The sequence below is a fragment of the Peromyscus maniculatus genome, chromosome 7 (genome assembly GCF_049852395.1).
Source record: "Peromyscus maniculatus bairdii isolate BWxNUB_F1_BW_parent chromosome 7, HU_Pman_BW_mat_3.1, whole genome shotgun sequence".
Lineage (NCBI taxonomy): Eukaryota > Metazoa > Chordata > Mammalia > Rodentia > Cricetidae > Peromyscus > Peromyscus maniculatus.
This window is the reverse complement of record NC_134858.1, coordinates 103,682,864-103,710,606: the sequence shown is the minus strand read 5'-3', so window position 1 is coordinate 103,710,606 and position 27,743 is coordinate 103,682,864. Positions and strand designations below refer to the sequence as shown.

Sequence of the window (27,743 nt, the reverse complement as noted above, 5' to 3'; positions counted from 1 at the left end):
ACATTACCCAGGTGTCACCTAATGAAGAGGTTGTTGCTCAGCACAAAACCCTTGAGACGGTTTCTGTTTGGTGTCTGACAGATGTGCTCTATGTTCTAATCACATCTGTCTTTGCAGGGAGAAGTCGGGGAACATGGGATTGATGGATTAAGTGGAGAACAGGTACAATGTTTGCCTTGTGTCCCAGGTACCTTTCTCAGCTGGTTCTCTTGGAGAAAATAAGAATTTGAGCCTCTCCCCTCCATTTTCTTAGGGTGACAGTGGGGTTCCTGGAAGAAGAGGAGAAAAAGGCGATGAGGGATCTCAGGTAGGGATCCAAGACACAGAAACTATAAACCTCACTTGGGCAAAAGGAAGGGTTTATAAAGTAAAACAACTGCCCTGGGCATGTCTACCAGCTATGGCTCCAGACTTGATGAGGGACAAGTATTCATGAAACCTGATCCACATTTGACAGTTAACACTAATTTCTCATGTGTCTGATGGGTGCTGCTCTTCAAGGCTGAGCATGGCTAAGCTTGACTCTGGTCTATATAATGTACATGGTTTCTTAGCACATGGGCCATGTCTTTTCTGTGGAGGGCAACCAGAAACCATAAGGCATCTCACAGCAACACTCCTTTCCCTTTCTCTTGATCCCTGTGGGGTCATACAGTACTCGGCATAGGGGAAGGGCCAGGCATGGTGGCACTTACCTTTGATCCCAGCACTCCTCAGGAGACAGAGGCAGGTAGCTCTCTGTTTGAGGCCAACTTGGACTACATAGTGAGTTCCAAGACAGCCAAGGCTACATAGTGAGACCCTATATAAACAACACACACACACACACACACACAGAGAGAGAGAGAGAGAGAGAGAGAGAGAGAGAGAGAGAGAGAGAGAGAATGAGAATGAATGAATGAATGAATCTTGCTTACTATGATTGGATATCACTTCACAGTTATGTGAGAAAGGACCAGATACAAGGAGAAAAAAAAAGGTATTGGGACCCCAGAAGAAGCACATTGAGAACATGAGGCAGATACTGACTGGGGTCTGTGGTATGAGGCAGCTGGGGAGAGAGTACATGGCACTCCTTTCTATCTGGGACACAATGATAGCCTCCCCTCAGGCTTCTGCTTGGTCTTCATGTGAGCAATTGATTTTGAAGCCACATTTTAGTTGTTATGAGATGTCTTTGGGCAAGTGGCATGAACTTCGAGTCTCTGATGCCTCATTAAAACAAACTATTTTTAAAATCCTTGGTAGAATAGTGACAGACAAGGTGACAAGTGTGTTTGGAACACAGAGTTCCTGAGTGCAGTAAATAACTGAGGTCGTCACTGAGTTTCTTATTGGATGCCAAGAACTTTCTTTTTTGTAGTTCCTTTTTCCAGATTAAAAACAATCTCAGTGGAAAAATATTTAATTATTCAAACCAGAGAGAATCTAAGCCTTTTATGCTTATTAAGTTTATTAAAACCTCCCCTCTTGTTCTTGTTCTGGTCTGTGTTAATTTCAGGGAAGCCCAGGCACGAGAGGGGCTTCTGGTGACCGTGGAGCAAAGGGTCTGCGAGGAGATCCAGTAAGTGCACGGGCGGCGTGGGCGGTGTGGGCGGCATGCCATAGTTAGCGCACCCTTCCACAGAGGGGGAGGTTCCATTTTAAGGCACCGTGGGCATACTCTTGAGCTTGAAGTCCTAACTGGAGAAGTTAACTGTAGTTTCTTTGCCTATATCCTCCTCTTAATCATTTTTGTCCTTAAGAGTGAAGAAGGAATTCTAGTCCATTCAATTTTTTCCTAAGCACCTTGAAATACAGAGCATGGGAGAAAAAGTCACCTCTTTTTGTCTATTCCCCAAGACTCTGTCTCTATGGAGAAGGGCAGCATTGCCTTCTCAATCCAAGGATTCAGGGAGGATTCCATCAGGCGATCCTCAGGACGTTAAGGTACCTGCTCTTGGAAGGTTACAACCCAGCACAGCAGGCACAACCCGCATCCATGTGTGAGCACACCACGTCAGTGGAAGTCAGGACCACAGGCTTTTCTTACCATGCCCACAGTTCAGTGAATCTCCAGAACCTCAGTGAACTAGGACTTTGTCAAGAAATCAAAGTGTCCGTTGAGCTTTTTGATGAGCTGTAACACGCATCAGTACAGTACCCAACTGTAAAAGCGTGGGCTTGATCATTGGAAGATGCCTGTGTGGTCATCACCCACATAAGGAAAGAAAGCACACCAGAATCCTGGAAACCCCCTTGTGCATGCTCCGTTCACAGCCTCCCCAGGGTCATCCTGGCACTAGTTCAGGGTGTCAGTCAGAACTGCCCTTGAACTTAAAGTGAATGGGATCACGGTGTGTGCACTCTTCTGTTTCTGGATGCTTTTGCTTCACTTCATGATTGTGAGATGCTTTCATGTTGCCTGTAATTAACATCACTTGAGTTCACTACTATATAGTATGGCATTGAGTGTTCATACATTTATCCATTCTATTATTGATAGATATGTGGGTTGTTTATATTAATATAGTACTGATGTGAATATTCTTTTGCATGTCCTTTGATATACAATTTATATCAAGTATATGGTTTAGGAGCAGAATTTCTGGATGGTGACATGTATAATATACATGAGCATAATCTTTACAGTTCCCAAACATTTATTATAAAGCTTGTAGTGAGCTACTCTCCCACCACATGAGCAAGGTCAGTGTACCATATACTGATTAGAACAGCCACAGTTTATCAAAACTGCTTTGAAAAATGCTGAGGGAGGCCAGGAGGCAGTGGCACACGCCTTTAATCCCAGCACTCGGGAGGCAGAGCCAGGCAGATCTCTGTGAGTTCGAGGCCAGCCTGGTCTACAGAGCAAGATCCAGGACAGGCCCCAAAACTACACAGAGAAACTTTGTCTAGAAACAAACAAACCAACAAAATGTGGAGGGAGGGTGTGGGGACCTGGGGACTGAAGGAACATTTGCCTGACATCTCTTGGGTACACAATGTGTTGACTATAGAGGTGATTTGGTGTAATATGTGTCAAAACTGAATGTGAGGCATGTATTGAAAATAACTATTTAAAAAACGGGGGCCTGGTAAGATGGCTCGGTGGGTGAAGGCACTTGTCGTCAAGCCTGAGGGTCCAAGTTCAATTCCTGGGACACACTTGGTAGATGGAGAGAGCTGACTCCAGTAAATTGTCCTCTGACTCCCACAAAGTGTGCACATATATGCACACAAATAAATAAAAATAATAGAGTTTTTTAAAAAAAAAAAAAACACAGGCATTTTTACTTGAAGATGACATTTTTCACTTGCCAGCATCTCCTGACAGTTTCAAATAACTTGAAGGTATGTCATGCAGAGCCGGGAAACAAGGGTGTCATCTCACAAATGAGTAAGTGAGAGACGGTGGTTCTAGTGTGTGGATATTTCAGTCAGCTAGACTGATGACCGCAAACTCGTTTGAGGTATTAATACACAATCTCCATTGGTTTTGGTCAGATGTCCAAACTGTCTGCCATTGGCTGTGTGACTATTTAGCACTTTTCAAATCAGGTGGGCTAGATGGCTCAGTGGGGAGAGGAACTTGCCGCCCAAACTTGATGACCCAGGTTCAATCCCCAGGACCACATGAAGGTGGGAGCAGAAAACTGACTCTACAGAGTTGTCCTCTGACCTCCACACATGTACCACACATGGTGGTCCTCCTCCTCCCCCTCCTCCCCCTCCTCCAAAGAAATTAAACACCAAAAAGAGATTTTTAATTTTGAAAGCATGCTGTATGACTTCAAGATGTCTGACAGTTCATCTCGCCAGAGCCTCCGTGGCATGCTGTTAGTCACACTGACCTAAGGTCTCAATATTTAACAGTCCTTTAACCCTGCTTGGAAATCTGCAGCCCAAATTTAAAACAATTCTCTGCGCTTTTGTGTGTGTGGTTTTGGTGGATGGCTATTTCAGGAAATTTGGGAAAAGCAGCATTGGCAGAATAAGTAGAACACAGATAGGGTCAGATTTTTCTCAGGAATGCAAACACAAGTCACACAAATTCCTGGAGGAAAAAAAATCTAAAGATTTTGGAATTTCCCATTTTAACTACATAACTTTTTTTGTTTAAGGCTGGCCTTGAACTTTCAATCCTCCTGCCTCTACCTCCGAAATAGTAGGATTACAGGTGTGTGTCCCCCATTCCCCCACCCAGCTTTGAGGATGACTTTTTAAAATTTCATATAATACCAGGAGAAATCTGAGCAAAATCATTTCTCTGATCTACAGAGACTGATAAGTTCATCACCTGACAATACATCATTACTAGAAGCTGTGTTTGATCATAAATTTGTGTTAGATGGTGCTCTTTGTTCTAGATGAATAGATTATAAAGAGATTAGTTTGTGCTCACACTGACAGAGCATCTCTCCTACACACAGAGGCAGGAAGTTCTGTTCTGAGCTGCTGGTGTGCAATTCTTTTTAGGTTACCCTTCAAATTAAGGGCCTTATGTGTTCAGCAGACTAAAGTTCTAGACTTGAGCAGGGCAGGTTTGCACACACATTTACTCCTAGCACTCGAGAGGCAGAGGCAGGCAAGCTTCAAGGCTATCCTGGTCTACATAGAGATTTTCCAGACCAGCCAAGGTTACATAAGAGAACATAAATAAGTGGTGGTCTTCCTTCGTCTTGTCTTCCTCACCAGAACACAACTTTCCATTCTTTTATTTAGGTATATCCATGTTTGGTAATTTAAGAGACACCTATTTAAGCTTGAGGATGAAATGAAAATGTAGAAAATGATCCTGGTTTGGTGGGGAGGGGAATTAAATAAATTTTTCATGGACATTTTAGTAATAGCAATCGTATAAAATAAATCCAGGTTCTTCTTTTTCTCCCTATTATCTTATAAGCTACTTAAGTCCAAGTCCAAACACTACTTTTAAAAAAAGGCTTACTAAGTATCTGGAACAGTGCCTCCTCCCTGTTGGTGATTGCGAATTGCTTATTGATTGATTGGAGGCAATCTAGGGCACTGTCAGCGGAACAGCCCAGCAGCTGGTACTCAGCAGGGCTGTATCATTGCTCTTCCTTCCCAGCTTATTGCAGCATCGATTAACTTGACTGGCTCAACTGATAGTCTCAGCACCATAGACACACAGTTGGTCCTTATACCCAAAGTTAGAACGCTTTATTGTTCTGCCTGCTAAGGATGGTATCCCACAACGGTGCTGTTTCCAGCAAGTCGCTGCTGGAATGTTTGAATAAATATTGGGGGAAAAAAACCCTCAAGATTTTGGGTTTTTCTAAAAACCAGGGATGAGCATATGAGAATAAGACATGGGGGCAACCAAGTGGCCGGGTGTTCTGAGACTTTTGCTGGAGTGACATCAGCAAACATCAGCCCACCCCAGGTGGAAGACCAAAGAAACAATTGCATCTAAGTCTAGCTTATGTACCAGTGAATTTATTCGAGTTTCTTATGGAACATGAGTGAGGGGTTATTTGCAGAAGCATGGGTGACTTAGGGGCAGCTGCGTCACTGGAAGGCCACCCCAGCAAGAGAGGAAGACTCAACAGAATCTGTATCCCTAGAGCTCCTTGCCAACTCATAGGCAGCTCCCTGGTGTCTTCCTTTCCCAGCAACTGTTATATACAGTGTGGCAGGCATATGGTCCTCAGCATCATGTGTTGAACCCATCACAAGCACTTAGCCTCTCCCAAGAGAAGGTAAGCCTACTAATTCTCAAGTACAGATTTGCCTAGGACTCATGGGAAAGTGGAAAAGCTAAGAGAAGGACTGGCGCCAGCCCCAGAGTAGGACACAAGCCTGTTCCCTGCTTTCCCTTGGCCATGCCTCCTGTGGTGAAGTCTTGCTTTCTCCCCATGTCTTCACCTTGGGTAGCCACACTGAGTCTGCTAAGAGCAAGCCAAGGGGCAAATCAAATACTTGTAAGCCACCCATCACTTCATCCTGTTTCTGTTCTCTCTGATGAATTTGCAATCTATTAAAAATCTGTTCATTTTTTTCTTTATTTTCTCCCTTTTAGGGAATTCCTGGACTTGACAGTAACATACAAGGACCCAAGGGCTTGAAAGGAGACCACGGAAGACAAGTAATTATGTGGGCATTTGAAAGTAAATGTGCTGCATGGGACTCTGCAGTGGTTGAAAGACTCAAGGCCTTAGTAGAATATGAAACCCCCCGGGGAGGAATTTGGAATATGTACTCAGTACAGAAAAACTCTTGTAGAAAGCAAAAAAAAAAAAAAAAAAAAAAAAAAAAAAAAAAAAAAAAAAAAAAAAAAAACTTCATTCCTACTTATTTCTTGCTGTGAGATATGAGAAACATTGTTTGTCAACTTCTAAATTTGGTATAACTGGCTTCCCTAAGCCACACCCATAAGGTCTTCATGAATACAAACATCTAAACTCTGGCTTAAAAGGATTAGTTGATTTCATAGAAAGGTGTTTTGTTTTTTTGTTTTTTCCAAGACAGGGTTTCTCTGTGTAGCTTTGGTGCCTGTCCTGGATCTCGCTCTGTAGACCAGGCTGGCCTCGAACTCACAGAGATCCACCTGGCTCTGCCTCCCAAGTGCTGAGATTAAAGGCATGCACTACCACTGTCCAGCTGAAAGATTGTTTTTAAAGGGCTAGCAAAGTGTTGACCTTCCCAGGGTCCAGGGACACACGTGCTAGGAAGACATGCCTGTATTAGCTGCGATGGGAAGAGCTGAGGATGGTGGCTCCTCCCCCAAGGCAAATCTCTAGGGACTGATTGTTCTGCAGTCTCACAAACCACAATTTAGTCCCCTTATCCTATTAGAATTTTAAAACTTAGGTGGATCATGTGTGTCTCTGGTTCCTCTGAGTGAGCAAGCTCCCTTGAGAACTTCCTGTAGAGAAGAACTACTAGCTGTAGGAAGGAGTTGACGGTGCTCACCTCTTTCTTGGGCTTTGTTCATGACCCACTTTGTACTCTGGGACCCCTCTCTATATAAACCTTGATTTTTTTTCTCACTTGCAGGATAGAGTGAAATTGTAGGCAGAGTTTTACATTGGGACTGCCAGCCGGCCCTGTCTCCCCAGCTGCTCCCAAGTAACCACACAGAGACTTAACATTAATTATAAGTGCTTGCCTGAGAGCTTAGACTTGTTCTTAACTAGCTCTGATAAATTAACACATTTCAATTTATTTACTTGCTGCCACAATTTATCTCATTTTGTACACATCTTGCTTCCCTTGTGTCTGGCTGGCAACTCCCTGGTTCCACCCTTCTTCTTCCCAGAATTCTCTCTGCTCTGAAAAAGACATGCCTAGCTATTGGCCATTTAGCTTTTTTATTAAACCAATCACAGTCACTTATATTCACACAGTGTAAAGGAATATTCCACAGTGAATAGCCTAGTTTTGTGCTTTCTTGATTAATAAATTATTCCCTACTTTTGCCCTTGGGGTAGGGGTAGGGAGACTTGGGGAAATTTTGAGGCTTTATTCATAGGAAGGTGTTAATCTACACAGGCTAGGCAAAGAAGCAGTCCAAAGGTAGACATCCCAACTGGGGTCTGGGGAGATTGTCTCACTTGGCTAAGTGCTTCATGTGAAAGCAGGAGGACCTGAGTTCAAATCCCCAGTACCCACTTAAAAAGGTGGATGTTGTGGCACACACTTGTATTCCTAGCACTGGGCAAGAAGATCCTGGGCTCTTTGACCAGCTAGTACTGCTGAATCTTTGAACTTCAGCTCTAGTTAGAGACCCTGTCTAAAAAAATAAGGTGGAGAACAATTGGGAAAGACATTCTATCAACATCTGGGCCTCCACATGCACCAGGATATATGTACACTACGTGTATGTATATATCCACATAGATGCATGCATACACACCTACACATGCACAAAAGTCTCAACCAGTAGTGGCCTGCCAGCCACATTCATGCTATGCTAGGTGATAGAGTAGAGATAGGAAGAGTGTTCTAACCTGTGTCTCAAACATGAGTTCATGACAATGAGCCGCTGACACCGGAAACCACGGAGTCAGAGTTGGGCTGCTGTTCCTCATGACCCACGTAGAGATGTGACTTATGAGCAATGGAAGGTAGTATCCCACTTCAGGGAAAGATGACTCCATCCCTGGAAAGAGCCCTTCTGTGCTGTGGGATGGTCTGTATGTCAAATTACTCTGATTGGTCAATAAATAAAACACTGATTGGCCAGTGGCCAGGCAGGAAGTATAGGCAGGACTAACAGAGAGGAGAAAGGAGGGAACAGGAAGACAGAGGGAGACACTGCCAGCCGCCGCCATGAAAAGAAGCATGTGAAGACTCCGGTAAGCCACGAGGCAAGGTATAGATTTATGGAAATGGATTAATTTAAGCTATAAGAACAGTTAGCAAGAAGCCTGCCACGGCCATACAGTTTGTAAGCAATATAAGTCTCTGTGTTTACTTGGTTGGGTCTGAGCGGCTGTGGGACTGGCGGGTGACAAAGATTTGTCCTGACTGTGGGCAAGGCAGGAAAACTCTAGCTACACTTCTGGTACAGGAGTAGATGTTAAAATGGAATCCCACCAGTGATGCGATGTTGCTGTCACACATCCTTTTGTTCCTCTGACAGGGCAGAAGAGGCTGGCCAGGTCCTCCCGGGACACCAGGCTCAAGGAGGAGGATGGTAAGAGCTCTTCAAGGAAAGGAGCTTCTAGACCTGGGGATCCCACAGCTTGAGCTGTGGTGACAGTGACTGACTATGGGGAGTTGGTGGAGTGGTCACTGGGTCAAGGGTGCCATCTCAGAATGGGGCTGGCCTGGTAAAGTCCCTGACGCTTGAATAAGAAAATGCTGGCTACATGGGAAATTACACACAGGGAAAGACTGCCACACAGAGCAAATGGAAGAGTGGCGAATCAGGGGAAAGCTGCCAGCGTTTGGCCTACTTGATGAGTTAACTGATGTTGCCAGTGATGTTGCTTGATGAATTAGCTGATGCTGCCAGTGATGTTGCTTGATGAGTTAACTGATGCTGCCAGTGATGTTGCTTGATGAGTTAGCTGATGCTGCCAGTGATGTTACTTGATGAGTTAGCTGATGCTGCCAGTGATGTTGCTTGATGAGTTGCCTGATGTTGCCAGTGATGTTACTTGATGTCCAAACTCCATTGTCTGCTAGTTTTTGTGACTATTAAGAAAGTTGGGAAGAAAATTGATTCTCCCTTCCTCAGCAGCCATTGATTGAGAGCCTGAAGTTCTCCATCTGCATTGGCAGGTCTGCCGCTATTGTCAAGACCTACATGCGCGTCTTGTTTAGGCAACCACAATGTTGAGATTGTAAAGAGTGTAGCATCCCTATCATGTTTCGGGGTAAGGGGAGATGGAAGGGTAGGAATAATGTTAAATATAGTATACTCATAGGAAATTCTCAAAAATTAAAAAAAAAGGAAATAACAAGAAAAGGTTAGCAAAAAAGAGATAAAGAGAAGTACTGTTGTAGGCATGTAACTGAAAGTTAGATTAGGTTGTTGGGTGTCTTAGGGATTCTGATGTTGTGATAGAACGTCAAAAGCAACTTGGGGAAGAAAGGGTATATTTCAACTGACAACTCTCAGGTCATACTCCATCACAGAGGAAAGTCAGGGTAAGAACTCAAGACAGGAATTGAAGCAAAAACCATGGAAGCATGCTGCTTACTGACTTGCTCATCTTGGCTTGCTCATCCTACTTTAATACACAACTGAATATCACCTGTCCAGCAGTGGCACCACCCATGGTGACCTGGGCCCTTCTGCATCAATCACAAATTAAGACAATACCCATAGACTTGCCTGTAGGCCAGTCTTATGGAGGCATTTTCTCAATTAAAATTCCTTCTTCCCAGATATGTCTAGGTTTGTGTCAAGTTGGCAAAAGCCAACCAGCACATTGTGAAACCCTTTGGGGGGAGTTTTAATTTGTTTTTAGTTTATTTATTGGCTTTGTTTAAATGCATCCTTTAAAACATTCCATGCATGACTGCTTAGAAAAACGCACAAGGATTCCAAGCAGAGAGCCTTTATCCAATAAGAGATTATTTAATGGAATTCACTTCCACACCTGCATTTCAGTCTAGATTAAACCAATTTTATCTCATTTTGCAGCATTTTCTTTTCCATTCTTTGTTTAGATATCCAGGCTCCTTCGAGTTTCGTCCCCCTCCCCTCTCAAAACACATAATGTTTTCAAATTGAGCACAAATGAAAACTAGTTGAGTAGATGGGGCTTCTGATGGACATTGTATTTTCTGGGCAGAAGTTGTTTATGAAACTAGCTCTTATACTCCATCAGGAAAGTATTTTTGCATCTGGAAGCACACCCATGTTCTTCGCAAGGCTAGGAAATGAAATGAAGGGCGGAGATGATATTGGAAATGCGCAGAGTGTGATTGTTAGCAACCCAATTTGCTAATGTTGCTTTCATGTATATGAGATGAGGGAGAGTTTGTCCTCTCTACTTGGTCTTCTGGAAGGGCATCCTTGAAGGTTTCCATACCCCTGCAAAATGTTTTTGTTGTGAAGTCTATCACCCAGGAAATCCTGGTGTGAAGGAATGTGTATTTATTGTTTTGTGGCCTCCAGGGACTCTATCACACTGCACAGCTTCTAAGGAGGAGAGCCTCCATTTGGGGGATGGGTGCCTCTGTGTCATGCAGGAGTCAAAGCAGGACTTTTGACAAATGTCTCTTTTGGGCAACTCAGCAAAATAAAAACAAAAAGACACAAACAATGACCCTGCCTTCGAGCCACAGATAAGGACTCTCTGGCCAACTACTTTTGTGCCTGGACTGTAGGGAGGAAGTCCACACGCCACTTAGCTCTGAAGCCAGATCAGGGTTCTCTCAAAATAACTGTCACCACCCAGAAAGAGCTGATGAATGCAGTTGTGCAGATTTTCAGTGTCGATTCTGAGAGGAGCAGGGGGTAACCCCATGCATCCCCTTGAGCAGAGGAGGCAGAAGGGATGGGGAGAAAGTGAACAGTGTTGTGTCTGTATCACCTGAAGCTGGAAGTCAGTGGAGATTATGACACAGACAAACTGCAGCCTTTAGGGCTTCGTGTGAGTCCTAAGATTTGCCTAAATGCCAAAAGTTGGAGGAAGATGTAGCCCTACAGTAAAAGCAAGAATTCCCTTAACCCCAAAGTGTTGTAGACAGTGTCTCCATGTTCCACTACACCTCCCCAGGGGTCTTCAGTCCACATGGGTCCTTTCCACAGATGGTTAATCTTTATTGTCAATGAATCAGATGATTTAAGTAATCAAACTACAAAAGAGGGGGGGGGAATCATGTCCCAAAGGCAAATTAACTCCCCTCATTTGAAGAGGAGTTACGCAAGGGGAAATGGGACGCTGGCAAGCAGTTCAAGTCTGAAAGAAATGAAGCCCACAGTTTTGCTCTGAATGAAAGCTCAAAACATGACAGGACAGCTGGGGCCGTGGTGGCGCACGCCTTTAGTCCCAGCACCAGGGAGGCAGAGACAGGTGGATCTCTTGAGTTCAAGTCCAGCCTGGGCTACAGAGCTAGTTCCAGGACAGCCAGGGCTACACAGAGAAACCCTGTCTAGAAAAACAAAAGACAAAAACAACAAAAAAGAATTGACAGGACAATAGAGGGAAAGATGCCAACTGGCAGAGCTTAGGAAGAGAAGGAAGTGGAGATCTGCTGGAGAGCGGAAATGCTAACGTTGGGACCCAAGCTCTTATTTTTACTTTTCTAGTGAAATTAAATGTATTCCTTACATTTTTTAGATTTATTTTATTGTTGTTGTTATGTGTACAGGTGTTTCGTCTGTATGTCTGTGCACCACTTTCATGCCAGTGCCTGTGGAGGTCAGCAGAGAGCATCGGATCCCCTAGATCTAGAGTTAGAGGTGGTTGTGAGCTGCTGTGTGGGGGCTGGGACCTGAACCTGGGTCCTCTGGAAGAGCAACAAGAGCTGACCCAACTCTCCAGCCCAATACTGAAATTTAAAATAGCATGATCACATGACCCCCTTTTCAATAAAAATGCCACTGTAGAGAATTCTGTCAGAAAAATCCCATATGTTTCAGGAATCATGGCTCTAAAAAGCTAACGATTACTTCTTTTGTCTAGATATATTTTAAATGTTTTGTATCTATGAATGTGCGTGCGGCTTGTGCCTGCTGCCCTCAGAGGTGAGAAGAGGGGGTCGGATCAGATCCCCCAGAGCTGGAGTTATAGAGTCGTGAGCTACCATGTGGGTGCTGGGAAAGAATCTGGGTCCTCTGCATGAGCAGCAAGTGCTCTTAACCTCCAGGTCATCTCTCTGAGCCCTGCTGATGTTTATTTCTGCCTGGAGATTTTGGGGTGACTTTTACATTTATGTTTGATCTGCATTCATAAGGGTTTATTGGTTTTATAATTGCAATGAAGTTATTCTTCTTGAAAGAAAAAGAATCTGTCATTTCTAAAACAGTAAGATATAGGTAGATATTAGGCTGGAGCGGTGTGTGTGGGGTGGGGGGGGGGAACTCAGTGGCCAAATGCCTGTCTAATGTGTCCAAAGCTCTCAGTTCCATCACTAGCGCTTCGTATACCTGCAAAATAGCATCTAGATGAATATGGAGAGCCAGGAGGAATCCTTGGGGCAATGAAATTCTGCTGAATTGGCAAGTGATTGGAGGGTGGCCAGCAGTGGGGGTGGGGGGTGGCATGCAGGGAAATGGATACCAGCTGACCCAATGTGATCTCTATTCACTTGACAAACACTCAGTACCAACAATGAACCAGCAACTCCCTGAGTACTGGAGCTCTCTGCAGGAATTCAGAGCCATGGGGTAAACCACAGCAAAGTTTCTCCACTCCAGCATTGGCGGTGTTTGTTTGAAGCATTGCTTATGGTGAAGGGCTGCATTGTGCATGGAAATATGTACATTTCCCCTTCAACCTCTGCTCACTGGGTGCCAACAGCACACCCAACAAGAAATGCCCCCAGACTTTGCTAACTGCTTCCTGGAAAGGAGGTGATGGAAAAGGAGGCAGGCCTGTCGGGTGAACAAGCTATTATCAGAGAAAGGCTAAGATACTAGCCTGGGTAGGGGAAGCAGGGAGGAAGGACCGCAGCCAGAAAGCACAGCCCCAGGCATTGATGGGAAATGGGAGGGATGGCTGTCTCTGAACCAGGCTGTGCTGAGGATTAGATTGGATCCTCTGCCGGGGTAATGAGAAGCAACTGTAGCCTCAGACCAAAGCAGCCTTTCCTTCCAGTTTGGTCCAGATTGCTTTGGTGGTGCTTTCTCCATTCATCCTTCTGGGAACCTCTTTACAGGCCTCCCAGAGTGCTCCAGGGCAGCATCATGGGACATGAGCCTGCCAGTAAGAAACAGGATTCATGGGTGTCTGCCATTAACACCCTGCTTGCTTCCTGGGGACTCTTGGTTTGAGATCAGAAAACAGGGTCCTCATTGGTACCCGGAAAGCCAGGCTGAGAGGACCACAGAACTGGGGACTCTGTCTTGCATCATTTTCTTCTCCAGTCCCCTGAGGGGGCTTTCCTCTCGATGTGTCCACTCACATTTGCTTTATAGAAGAGTTAGGATGTCTGGATGATTGGAAGCCAGCCAGCCATTGAGTGCTCCCTGCCGATATTCTGCGGTTTTCTTTCCTGTGCAAACCACCTGAAAATGTTAGGCAAACGCCACAAAATCATTTGCCCCGATTCCTCGTCTGCTTTCTGTGTCTCCCGTTGGCCAAGGTCTTTCTCCCGTGACTTTGTAGCTTAACTCAGCAAACATGCTAGGTGGCCTGTCCGGGTTTGTTCCCCTCACTTACGTCACTGTTAGATTAAAGTCTGTCTCCTCCATTAGGTCTAAACCCCCATGACTAGGGACAGGAGTCAGTCTTTACTCAGGGGGCGGGGCAGGGGTACCAGAGATACATGCTGTTGAGCTCTTTCAAAATCAGATCTTCAAGTCCCATGGGAGCAGGGCTGGAGAAGAGATGGCTCAGGCAGTGATGTGCTTGCAGGCAAGCCTGAAGACTGAGAGTCCATGTCGCATAGCCAGGTGTGGTGGTGTACCCATGTAATCCCAGCCCTGAGAAGGAAAGCTAACAGATTCTGATACTGGCCAGCCCGCCCGCCCGCCCAGCCTAACTGGTGAGCTTCAGGCCAGTGGAGAGACCCTGTCTCAAAACACAAGGTAAATGACACCTAAGGAATGACCCTGGAGGCTACCCTCCAGCCTCGGTGTACACACTCACACGTGGGCATTGCACATGGGTATCTATATACACAAGCAAGTGAGCACATACAAAAGGCAAACATCTTAATACACAGGAGCAGATGCTGATGTTTCCAACCCTGGTGGTAGAGAAACATCCTCCATGTGGGGATCTGTTCTACAGACCTTAAAATCTACTGGTAAATTTTTGTTTTGCTAGAATAGGACATTTTTCTCAGCTCCTCCATTGCAATCAGTTGTATTCACATGGAGCCTGCTCTAACCATGTATGTTAACTACACCACAAACTGAGCAGTGAGGGACAAGCTAGTCAGTCTCATAACCCCCTTAGTTTCCCTCTTCTCTCACACTTTTAACTCAACTTACCCTTGTTGCCAGTACCTACTGCACCTCCTATTTTTCTGCCTTTATGTCACTACCCAGGCTGTGGACACATCCCTTGAAACCAATAGCAAAGAAATCTCTTCCCCTGGGGAGATTTTCCACAGTGGACCAACTGGATGTGATCTGTCTTTGAAACTGTCTTCCCATCCTTAGCCATGTGCTGTGCCCTGCCTTATAAATGTTTGTAGTATTTATCCATCCTCCCCCAATACTTAGAGTGAGCGTTTCCCAAGACTCAGGGAATATGTGGGGGGAGAGCCCAAGTATTCACACATGCTTCATTCTCTCTTGGTCCCATCCATTGTCCTTCAAAGGGTAGCAGACAGTTTTCAGAATGAAATGATCAACTGGTGGCTAATTTTCTGAATGACATGGAATTGAATTGGATTGGGACAATTCATTATGCTAAAGGAAACAAATTCTTTTTAAACTTTAAAAAAAATTATAGGGGTGTGTGTGTGTGTGTGTGTGTGTGTGTGTGTGTGTGTGCGCGCGCGCGCGCGCACGCGCGCAACCACATGCATGCAGTTGCTTGCCAATGCCGGAGGAGAATGTTGGGTCTCAGGGAACCGGAGTTACAGGCAGTTGTGAGCTGTCTGATGTGGGAGCTGGGAACTGAACCTGGGTCCTCAGCAAGAGCAGCGAGTGCTCTTAGATGCTAAGCCATCTCTCCAGCCCTTTGAAAATGACGACTTCTTCTTCTGTGACAGAGAATGTGGGCCTTGAAGATGACTCATTCTTGTTTGAAAGAAATGGGACATTTCCCCATGCACACCCTTTGCTCCTTAGATGACAACATAGTTTGAAATACGCTTAGCAATGCTGGCCTGTCAGAATATCTCACCTGAGTTTCCAGTGAGACGGTATTGTCTGGTGGCTGTTGAATTTTGTGAACCCTAGAAGGGAGTTTTGCTCTGACCTTACTAAGTGACCAAGTCAGACAGGAAAATGTCATTATCTCTTGATTTTCTGAACTGTGGACTACTGATTGGGAATGCACCTTGAACCTTGACCTTACACAGAATGAAAATTCCCCTTCCCTGTTGAACAATATTGTTTGGATTGGGTATTTTATTGATACAGTAGATCAAGTCACTGTTGAATATTTGAGATGGTTTCTGACAGCTAATCACATTACTTGGCTCTATCAAGCTAGTTTGGCTCTTCAAATTCTGAGCTTTGTGAGCTTCTGAGTATTGTGGAGTTTCTGGAGGCGAGCCTCGGCTTTTCCTCTGGCATCCTGCCCTTTGGCTGGTCCATTCCTGATCTCAGACTTACTTTGTAGTTCTTGGGGGAAAATAAGAAAGAAAATTCAGGTCACTGTTGCAGCTACTGAGCAGCTCTGGTCAAGCTTAGTGAAGGCGGATTGCAGGCTATGACCTGTCCTCCGTGTATCTCTGGCTTTGGGTGAAGGTGGGTTGAGGGCTATGACCTGTCCTCTGTGATTTCAATTATCTACCTAGAAATTCAGGGTTGGAAAGAGCCTGTCTTCACAAGGTACTGGGTAATGAAGGATTTAGCACAATGTGGGAGTTAGGTTAGTGCCTTGAGGCATCTGTTACCGATTGAAATCCTATGTATGCAGCATCTTTTCTAAATTAAGAATATCTGCTTTTCCTTTTATTTATATATATTTTTATTTATTTTAGGTAGTTCAAGGCCGAAGGGGACACACAGGCCCACAGGTCAGTGATAATTTCTTTTTCTTGACTTCAGATGATAAACGACTCATGTCCAATCAAGGAGCTAGAATGAACATGGCAATATCTCCTCCCATCTTAACCTTTTGGTTTTTGATGACATTTGTTGTAGATAAATTGTTAGAAAATATTAGCTACAATTTCAAGAATTCAAAATGAAAACTGGGGTACTTTATTTAAAATTTTCAAAGAAATTATAAAACATTTAAACATGAAAATGATCAAAGACTCTATTTAGTCCAATGGTTAAACTTCATTTTGTTTGGCTTTTGAATATAAGCTCTAAGTAACCTTTCTTACATATGTATTCCGTGATCCTCTCCAACTTACAATTTGTGTGAAAACCCCATATAAACCCGAAGAACACTGTGGAAGTTGTCTATAACTGGATACAAATGGAGAGCTGTGTCACATCCCTTTTGTGCATCCTGGTGGTATATCCTACACCATGCTTCATGAATGCACAGTCTTTAAGAAAGAGCAGCTGCGGCTTAGATATTTGTAGAACACACTCTCAGATTAAAAGCATGATGAGGGTTAGTGATAAACCCACTCTGGGACACACGGTCACACCAGAGTGAAGCTCCATGATATTGAGGATAAAAGAAACCTTCAGATTTTTTGCAAAGACTTTTCATTGCCACTGAAAAAGAAGTTTCTAATCTTGTACGTGAAGAGATAGCATTAATAAATTAATAGGTTGATTCTACTCCATACAGGGAAATCCAGGCATCCCAGGCCCAGATGGACTTGAAGGTTCACCAGGACTTAAGGGCCCTCAGGTATACATAGAGAACACATGGGTGTATGAGCAAATGGAGAATCTGTAGACCGGTTAGAACCTTCATGTGGCCCTGCAGAACTACAGAGGCTTGAAAGTGTGTTCAGATTAATAAAACAAATAAGCAACATGGAGTCTTGACTTGCACAGAACAGTTGTCTCTTTTATCAGTTCTGTCCTTGTCAAGAGGTGGAAAGAGATGAGCATGCTGGGCAGCCAGCCCCGTGGGGTTAGGATTGTTAGGATAATCCAGGAGTCCTTGAGCCAAGGAAAATGTTGAGCCTTGAATTTAGGGATTGTGGTCAATTTAACACAGTAATAGTTCAGTGTTGTATCTCTGCATGTCCATGGTGTTGAAACATTGGCTCAACTCAAGGAAAAATTTGTTCTAAGTGCAGCTGGAGGCTTCAGCAGGGTGATCTATAGTGTGGCCCCCTGCCTGTCCTTTCCAGCTCACTTCTCTGGGGAGCTGCCTCCAGCACTTTTTCCTTTACAAGGAGCAAGCCGTAGTTGGCGCTTTGCCCTGGTCATGTGAGCAGGGAGGCACGTGGACCAGAGAGGGCAAAGCATAGCCTGGATCAACAGAGAGACAGGAAGGGAGCACATGCTGAGAAGGAGGAAAGAAGCTGGGCTGGGATGTAACTCAGTGGTAGAAAGCATATAGCATACGTAGCATGTACGGGCCCCGGGTTAAGTCTCCAGCATGGAGGGAAAGGGATGGGGTGGGAGAGAGGGAGGGGGGGGGAAGAGGTAGAAATCAGACCGAAAAATAGTATTTTTCCTCTCTAAACTTGGTTTTGAATGTATGAAAAAACAGGCGCACTGTTTGGCTTAGGCAGGACAGTCATTGGTGCTATTTTTCAAGGTTTTAAAGCAAGTACTTAAAAATAAAGGCATTATATATTGGCAGTTTGTGAACGGAAGTTGGAGAAAATACATCAAAACATCAGAGAGACACTTTGTGACATGTTGCCAAGATTTCAGCATGGTAAACAGCCTTCCCGTCAGACCGTTCCCTCTCTCCGGCTTGATTGCTTTTATTTGTCATTACGTGCCAGATGAGGAAGGTTCAATTTTCTTACTTTAGAGTGAGAAATCTTTGCCGTTGGGATCGTCAGAAAGCATCTCAATAAATTGACTGCCTTTATCTCATGCTGTGCAAATCACAACGAGCATTTGTTCTCTCAGTTTATGGACCTTTTTTTATTTACAGCACAATTTAAAATGGAGCAAAATACCAAATACAGCACATGAAGAAAGTTTCTCTGCAACCTATGGAAGCCATAGTACATAGACAATAGAATATTCCAGAAGCAGAAATACCTAAATTTCATCTTGCTATGGAATGTATCTTCTTTATGGCCCATCTTGGTTGTGGTTATTGAATATTAAATGGATTTAAAGGTTCTAGTTTCAGACTTACATGATTAAGAAAAACATTTTTTCACATAAAAAGCATATGGCTTCTGAGTATGAAGACTGAGGACAGTTACAAGTGCTGAAAAATCTCAGCTTTAGGGTGTTTCCTCCAGGCCCCACTCCCTTTGGCTCTATGGGCTCAACCACCTCAATTTCAGACTGTCCTGTGGTGTTCCTACGAAGATGAAGAAGAACCCTGAGACCTACACAGTAGCCACAGCATAATTTGTCTCCCTGACCAGTTTCTATGTTACCTTGATTTAGCATTTGATTTTTAATGTGCAAGTTTAATGTTGAAGCGTTCTCACTAAAAGGGAAACTAACACTTTGGTTCCGTGTGTTCAGGGCCCAAGAGGAGAGCCTGGTGAGAAAGGCGAAAAGGGAGTTCTGGGAAGGAAAGGCCCTCAGGTGCGTAAGGAGAAAGCAACCGCGTCTGGCCTTGACCTTGGCTTTAAGGGGGATGCTTTAGTGGTTTTGTCTCTAAAGGTGAATCACACACAGCCTGCACACTAAGTGTATGAAGTGTGGCTTGAGTGTGAGAAGAGGCAGCTGCACCATCCGCTGGTCCCTTGCCATACAGACTACAGAAGAGGCAGAGGATCCTCTCGAGAGACCTCCTGCCTCTGCTCCTCAGTCTTAACAATTTCTCCTCTGTGCTATGTTGACACATCACATCACATCACTTCCTCCTCACAAGCCACTTAGAGTTGCCTGCTTCACCTCTTGGAGGAGCTAGAGAGATGGCTTAGTGGTTAAGAGTACTTGCTAATTCTCTTCCCAAGGACTCACGTTTACAACCTCCTGTAACTCCAGCTTTTGGGGATCCAAAACCCTCAATTTTTTTTTAAATTAAAGTCTCCTGGAGAGACCAAACCATTTTATCACCTGGAACCCTACTCTGACTCTGAGAATCTCTGCAAGTGAAGACATGGTATTGATAATTCTAAGTTCTCCTCAGATAACACCAGGGTTGGAAATGACTACCCAATAACCACACTTCTCCTATTTCAAAGTGCTCTAAAAATCTCTAGGAGAGTGTGTTAGGATGCAGGTCCTAAGGGGGCCTAGATCAAGGCTTGGGATTCTGCATGTTCAATGAGTCCCCAGTTGGTGCTGATGCTGCGGGTCTGGACCACACGTTGAGTACAAGGCCCTGTGTGGTCTTCTCTGTCTGTAGCTGATGTAGTATATATGTATATATTGGTCTCTTTTTACAGGTTGTAAGCTCCATCCATGTTAGCGTCTTGCTTATGCTGAATCCCCAGAGCCTGGGTCCATAGGACCTGGCCCAGCAGAGCTCAGTACATTTGTGTAATGAATGAAGCAGTAAATGAATGAACGAGACCTGGTTGGGACTTTCACCCTCCACTGTTAGCAGTATCAAGGGAATGCATTGCTTTGCATCCATTAGTCAAGCTGGGCAGGGGCCCAGCATTTAAGTGGCTGTGCTCATCATGAGAATATTTAAGAGGCTGTTGGCATAAAGTTGTATGCCATGACATACTGTTTTAAAGTACATTCATGACTGCTCGTGATGATGTTTATTCTTGGTTTTGATAAAAGTGCTCTTTCCAAATGCATGAAAATTTCATAATTTCATAGCAGAATTAAACTAGTGGTAAAAACTCTTCTGTATTCACATCTTTGAATCATTAAAAGCCGGCTGGCACCACAATGGAGATTTTTCTTTTAAAAAAATTAGTAAGTACAAAGAAAGATGAATATCAGGTCATTACCTCATCTGTTGATATCAAATATTGATGTGGATATGTAGATGAGTTGAAATCCAAAGTCCTTGGTCTTTCTTTTGCTCTAGGATCCAAAATGGTATCCAAGACTGTTAGTGGAGTAATTCTTCCATGTTCCGCGCAGGACACCTTCGTTCATGGGACCCTTTAATCTCGCTTTGGCAAGATGTGGCACAGTCATAAATCATCCAGCCTTTGGCATTGCCAGTTAGTCAAAGGCACCCTGTCTCTCTGACTCCACTTCCCTTTGTCTGGCTGGAAAACCTGCCTTTCTTCTTCTGCATGGTTTTTATGAAATTTCCATGCTTGTTGGCTGGTTAAAAGGCAGTTTTAAAGACAAGTGGAATTTTCTGTGTTTGGGACATGATGAATGGGATGTCTAGATTGCTGTTTCCAGAGGAAATCCACGGAGACAAACACGGCCAGACGCACAGGAGAGTGCTGCTCTTTGTTGGCTCTCCAGACCCATTGCCATAGGTCTCGTATTCTTTTATGGCACACCGGGAGCCCTCCGGTAGAACAGTGTTTTCTAACAGCAGGCTTGAAAGCTTTCCTTGGGATTCATATCTTGAAAGGGCATGCGATTTGTATTGATGGCATACCAGAGGCTTATTAAGTTACGCAGTACTCGGTGTTCTGCATAAATGGAATGTGCTAATCCAGCCAGTATGTGTCTGCGATAAAAAGAAAAAAGCTGAAGTACTATGCCTAGGAAGGTATTTTTGAAAGGAACGACAGATTCCTTTGTGCCGCCTTTTGTCCCATCTTTTATTGCTCTTAAGTCCCTTCTCTAAAATCTCCAAATGCTAGGAAATAAAGTGGAAAACTAGGGCCAAAATACTAATTTTACTTGGGGATGTAACTGTTCTTTGAATATGTGTTGTTAGTTAAATAACACTAGTAGCATGCACACCAACCAGGTTAGAATTAGCCAAGAACTGACATTCTTCTCTGTAGAACCAGCACTCAAGAGGGGGAGGCAGGGTGAACCCGCCAGGCTCTCTACTGGATAGTTTCACATTCGTGGTCATTCCAATGGCCTTGGTTAAACTCAGTGGGTCACAAAACCAAAAGGGAATGAGGAAAGGGGGTTTGTAGGAAAGAGGAGTTGACAGGGGCTGGGAGGGGGAAAGAGGGTTGGGGATGATGAGAATAATCAGACTACATTATGCTCATGTATGAAGTTGTCAAGGACCAACATATGCAAATCAATGCTAATTTTCTAAAAGAAGTAGAGGTGGAAGGATTAGGAGTTCAAGCCTTAGTTACTTAAAACTATGCTTCAAAAAACTGACAGGGTGGGGAGGAAAGGGGAGAGGAGAGTCATGGGAGGAGGGTGGACTGTTCCATGAAATGTGGAGAATATGGAGGATTTCTGTTGTCTTCACAGACGGTGGCATAGTAGTCCTAGACATTGAATCTGGAGCCAGGCTGCCTGGGCCTGGTTCCAGGCTTATACCTTTATATCTTATCTGTGTGACCTTGGACAATTTACTTAACAATGGACGTATCTCCTACAAAAGAACAGTCATAGCAGCTACCTCATTAGATGTTGTGAAAATTAAATAGTTTGATAGATGTAAATGCTTGCAACCATTACTTGCATGGTGAGGGCTGTATGAGTATTTTTATTTCTGCAATATTGTGTCTATATTGCCTAATTGAACAGATACCTTTTTTTTACTTTTATTTGTTTGTGTCAGAGTACACACATATGTACACACCACAGTCTATGTGTAAACGTCAGAGAGCCAGCTGGAGGAACTGGTTCTCTGCTACCATGTGCATTCCAGGAATTGAACTTGGGTCCCCAGGCTTGGTGGCAAGCACCATTACCCACCAAATCACCTCCCCAACCTGAAAAGAGGCAGCCTGTGGCACAAAATGTGGTTCATATTTTGAGGGAAACCCTGCTAGACACAGAACAATATGTAATCCATGTTGTAATTGTTGGGTTTCACCATCCTGCAAGATCTAGGTTGGATGGTCCATGGACTCACCCCTTTTACTAATTGGACAAGTATTTACAGTAAGTGCTTCCTAGTGGCAGGTCCTGTTCTAGGACACAAGGATGACACTTCTGTTTTCTAGCACTTTCTAAAAACCATTTCAGAATCTTTATCCTGTGCCCCCTGAACACACTTTTGTTACAATGCTAGTCAATTTTAGTAAAACTTTTTGATCTTTCTAATGTACATCCCATAGTTTGCAAATGAAGATAAACACACACACACACACACACACACACACACACACACACACACAAAACCTAGCCCTTGCCTGTTGTAGAAAGCATTCTTTGAAGGCCAATGTCCTTTGGAAAGCTTTCTTGAAATGTTAGACACTGCAGCAACATCTGTTCATTGAGCAACACAGTGGGAACATAGACTCTGTTTGGACACAGAGACTCACAAGGAAGTGTAATCATTTAGGCCACATCTGGACAGGGTTACTTTATTAATTTTTTTTATTTACTAGTCTTTATTTGACAGCCGCAATATTTTTTCCAGAGCGGGATCAGCTCAGCTCATAACTCCTCTCCCATCTGTACTTCATGTTCCATAAGACATGTAAAAGTGTTGAGGGAAAACTGCGCTTTGTCTCATTGTATCTGCCATCCTTGTTTCGTTCCAGGGGCCTCCAGGACCCGGAGGACAAGCGGGGAATCAGGGCCATTTGGGAAGCCAAGGAAATAAAGTAGGTCACATTCTTTAATACAACCCCTCCAATGGTCGAGTTTGTGCTACCCGAGAGAGCTGTGGCTGGCTGGATGAGCCAGAGCCCTTTCAACACAAAGGAAAACACATCTTGTTGCCCCTAAGCTCTGGCTTGATTCTTGGAGAGCCAGAAATCTCTAAGGAACTGGGTGTGGACCGAGATGAAGTCAGGGACTCCAGCTCAGCATAATTGCATGAGGGGCTACACCCCATCCAACTGACAGATCTCGGGAGGAAGGCAGCTCTGGCCAGGCCTTCCCTCCCTCTCCATCCTCTCTGCACCATCCCATCCTTCCTACCTCTCTTGTTCTCTCCTTCTCATGTGAACCTTTGCTAAGGACCTTTTAAAGCTCAGGCTTCTGTTGTCCTGGGAAGCCGAGTACAGGAAAGCAGGGTCTTTGCTTCACCAGTGTGTCTCTAATGCTTAAAACAGCGCCTGGCCTGGACCAAGAACTTAGTATTTATGAATGAATGCAATTCTAGGAGCTATGATACGTGGAGCATGAAATCAGGCCCAGAGAATTTAGAATATCTTGAAGACAGCAATCTATGGCATAAAGAAGATAGAGAGTAAGAGGCTGAAATTGAGATTTGAGTAAAGTAGTTAGGAGTATTTCCGTGCTGGAAAAGGAGACATCAAAGAAGATCCAAGCTCTGAGAGGCCTTTAGAAGATAAACACTTTGAAGAAGCAGAGAGGGGGAATGGGGGGAGGAGGGAGGAACAGGCAGGAAGACATGGGGCTTAGAGCATCCTAGAAGAAATTATTTGAAGAATAATTATTTGCGTGAGAAATTATGTAGGCACATAAAGAGCAATGTAGTGTGTGGTTGAATCTTCAGCCACTGGTACAGCATTGTCTACCTGCTCTGAAGGGGTTGTGTAGACACAGCCAGACCCTTGGGAGATACGAAGTGGACATCCTAGTGTAGACTGTTCTGGTTTTATTTTTTGAAGGCTGAGAGCTTAGAAATAAGGAGACTAGTCGGTCCCTCTCATTGCCTCCAAGACCAGCAGTGACTGGGGCATTTAACAGGAAGAAAACTAAATGTGTGATGGTTCCACACAGCTCTTCTCGAGATAGCTGGGGCAGAGGAAAAGGGCGAGATGATCCAGGGATTCCGGCATAACTGGTGATCCCATCACACCTGCAGAAGGTTGTGAGGAAGGGCGAGTGGGAGGATGGAGGGACTCTTGGGCTCTGAGGCTGGAGGCAAGAGCTAGGCCTGCTTGGAGATGTGGGCTTCCGCATCATACAGATGAAAAGAACTTTTAATGGTGCCTGTTTAGAAGAAGCATAAAGGACACACAAGACAAGGTTGGGGAAGGAAGGGAAAGGAAGGGAGACGATCAACCCGCACAGAAAAATTCAGGAAAGAGCCATCACATGTGGTGGCTGAGAGGCTCTGCAGATGAGGCCCCAGAGTGGCCCCTCGGACAGGAGAAAGGAAAGAGACCACTACCAGGCGATGAACACTGTGTCGGTGCTGACAGGGATGCAGAGCGGCCATCGGCGCGGACAGCAAATTCCTCCTTTAAAGGGGAGAAAAGGATGTCTCTGCTTGGGCCTGCCATTGTCTAGAAAAGATTGGAGTGTGTTTTCAGTGGCAGGGGAGACAGCAGGGTGTTAATGATTGGAGAAGGGGAAGGAGGGAAATGAAAGTGTGAGGCAGACCGGAGAAGCTTTTCATAGAGTGGAGGGATTTCCTGCTGGAGTGAATTTGAGGCATACACTTTGGCCTTTGTGTTGGAGAAGTGCCAGGGAGAGCCTGTGATAGAGGAGAGTAGGGAGCGATGTGAAGACAGTTCATTGGCTTGTGTAATAAGATACGAGGGTATCCAGGACAGGCACCTTCCAGAAGGAGGGGCTCTGGGGCGTGTGGTGTGTCAAGAATGGTCAGAAAGTGACAATTTGAAAGAGGAACCATACTGGCTTTGTGTCCTTGGGTATGCTGTAAGGGAAATGATGCCACAGAATAAAACTTCTCTTTGGATGAAGAAGTGTGTGTGTGTGTGTGTGTGTGTGTGTGTGTGTGTGTGTGTGTGTGTGTGTGTGTGTGTGTGTGTGTGTGTTTCAATGGTTGTGTGCTGTTAAGGTCATTCAAAAACAAAAGTCTGTTAAATCATCCCAGTCTGGAAGAATCTATGGAGACATCGCATTTGGGAAACTCTTGGGTACCTGGAACCAAGAACAAATAGGAAAAACCAAGAGACTAAAGAATGGGTTTGGGGAGTACAGTGAATCAGTATTGGTTGTTCATTGTGCGAGCATGAATGACTGTGGCTGATAGGTCAGCAATGGGGGAGGTAGAAGTGTGGGATGCTGGGGACTCTCTCTGTGTGCAACCGTTCTTTCTGTATATCTGAAACTATCCTAAATGTAATGTTTTCTTTAAAAGGGAGCTCATCTTCCTTCATAACCCCATGAGCATTTTCCCAGGTAGCTGAGGTTTCCCCAGATGCTACTGAGATTGGTTCATAAGCCACACTCCACTTGTCTTTGGCTGATCTACACTCGGGTCTCTAGGCTAATACATCTGCTGTCCTCATAGCTGAGTGATTTGCACAGGTCATTGTGAGAAACAATTTTTCTAGTTTTGTTTTTTTTTTTTTTAACAGTAGAGAAATTCCTTCCTGGATCAGGATGGGGACATTTTCATGGTACTGAGTGTCTAAGATGGTGAACTACCCTCAACAAGACATCAGACTTTCTGAGACATCGGTGGTAGATGGAGGCTAGCTCTTTTGCCAGCCATAGCCATTCCTTACCCGTCATTTGTACAGTACGCAAGCCTGAATACAAGCCCATTGCCATGACACATGAGACTTTAACGGTGCCCCGTACCATCCTTTCTGATTTGCCATCACACAAACCATCTAGTGGAAGTCGGCCGTGCTGATTCACAGCTGGAATCCTAGCACTGAAGGGCTGGGTAGGAGGACTGCCACAAATTCACAGTCAACCTGGGACTCAGAAGGAGATCCTGTCTCTAACAGAACAACTGACTTAGGACCTGTTCCCTTTTTCTATTGAACAGGGAGAGCCTGGAGACCTTGGGGGAAAGGGAGCTGCTGGCTTTCCAGGTCCTCGGGGCCTGCAGGTAGGCTGGTTTTCGCTACTTTAGACCAGGACCTTGGAACCTTTTACTTCAGTAGTGAACTAGTTACTTCCCTCCATGCTGGGACCAAATACTTGATAAGAAGTAACAGGAAAAGAAAGGTTTCTTTTGGTTAGAGTTCAAGAGGCCTCGATCCAGCATGGCTGGGAAGGCAAATAGGCAGTGACACATGACACATGACTTCTGCTGCCAGGAAGCAGAGAATGAGCGGGAAGTGGGCTGGGCTATAAAAACCTTAAGGTCTGCTCCTAATGGACGGCTTCCCCCAAGGCTCCACCCACAAAGATTCCACCACCCTCTTGAAAAGTACCACCAGCTGGGGACCAAGTGTTCAGACACATGGCCGATGGAGGACACAATTCACACCGCAGCAAAAAGATGTCTGAGCTGCATCCCTGAGGGATGCTCAGAAGAGCTTTAAAGACACGGTCTCAGTCTAGCCTTAGAGTGTTCTAGCAGTAACTGAGACAGGCATCACAGACATTTCTGATTGACCAGCTTTTCCAAGGCAGCCGGAGCCACAGACAAGATGCTCTTGGGATGAGATGGTAAAACAGACTAAGCTTTCTATGTAGCATCTTCCCGTGACCTCTTCTGACCTTTTGTTTGCAGGACCTCTTTATCTGAGACCATTCCATCCTTGCGCCATTGCCCAGGGCTTCTACAAGCATCGGACAGTAGCCAATGTGTGGGCAGTTTGCCGTGGCTTGTTTTGTTCAGTGAACTGAAAATGGATTTGAGCTGAAGTATTAATGTACAGAAGCTCTCCAAAGAGTTGGGTCATCATGCTGCGTACTTCTGAAAGTTTACAGGATGCCCAGCTTATTCTTTTGATGCTCACAACAACTACAGAGTAGCTGTAATTGTTAATTCTATTGTTCAGGAGCTTTAACACCATCATTAGTGTCCCTGTCACTCACCCAGCTAGAGGACCCTGCTTCCTAGTTGTCCCTGATGAACCCCCGAAATCTATCAGTCATGTCCTCCTGTAATAAGCCCTCCTCCATCTCTGGTCTGGATGTGCATGGTTGGTGGCTTTGCTTACAGGGTGACGACGGCAGCCCGGGATACGGCAGCATTGGTCGCAAAGGATCAAAGGTAAGTTACATCCCCTGAAGCTGGACCTGTTCTATGTGCTTTTGCTTGCTTGTTTGGCTTGCCATGGTTAAGAGAAAGAAGGCAATATATACTTAGTCTGGTCCAACTGAAAATCTATTTGATAGCTCACTTGTTGATATCCTGTGGGCAGTATGGTAGAGAATCATGCCAGGGTTCCAGGGGCAGGTGAAAATGGAGAATTAAAAATGAATCATCTGTGTTTCCCTGTGATGTTGTGGCTATGGGACATGGCCTGGCATGCTCCAGCTTGAACTGCCTTTAATCTTAGAGGTTCTGTGTAGAGCTTCACTCAGGAACCATTTCACATTTTGTCTTCCTATTGTTATGATTGCTTCAGTTATTAGTGAGAAATTTTGTAGCATTTTCTTAATGCATTTGTCCAAATGGTAAGTTAAAAATAAAAATGATTATATTGTTAATGGATATGTAAATGCCTGAAAATAAGTAAGTTGACTAAAGCCAGTCATTTTGATATGCTAATAATAACGACTTTAAAAATATGGTAAGTGGTTGGGAGGATGGTTCAGTAAGTGAAGCATTGCCTTGTAAGCATGAGTTCCT

General features: G+C 44.6%; 1 protein-coding gene across 1 annotated transcript in view; it reads left to right on the top strand.

Annotated features, from left to right (window-relative positions):
- The window catches only part of Col6a6 (collagen type VI alpha 6 chain), a 137,971-nt gene that overhangs the window by 69,101 nt on the left and 41,127 nt on the right, over positions 1-27,743 (top strand). Inside the window, exons 16-26 of the mRNA XM_076576972.1 lie at positions 118-162; positions 254-307; positions 1,502-1,564; positions 6,023-6,088; positions 8,588-8,641; positions 16,231-16,266; positions 17,001-17,063; positions 18,827-18,889; positions 22,864-22,926; positions 25,983-26,045; positions 27,111-27,161. Coding sequence (XP_076433087.1) covers positions 118-162; positions 254-307; positions 1,502-1,564; positions 6,023-6,088; positions 8,588-8,641; positions 16,231-16,266; positions 17,001-17,063; positions 18,827-18,889; positions 22,864-22,926; positions 25,983-26,045; positions 27,111-27,161 — 621 coding nt within the window. The remainder of the gene's footprint in view (positions 1-117; positions 163-253; positions 308-1,501; positions 1,565-6,022; positions 6,089-8,587; positions 8,642-16,230; positions 16,267-17,000; positions 17,064-18,826; positions 18,890-22,863; positions 22,927-25,982; positions 26,046-27,110; positions 27,162-27,743) is intronic.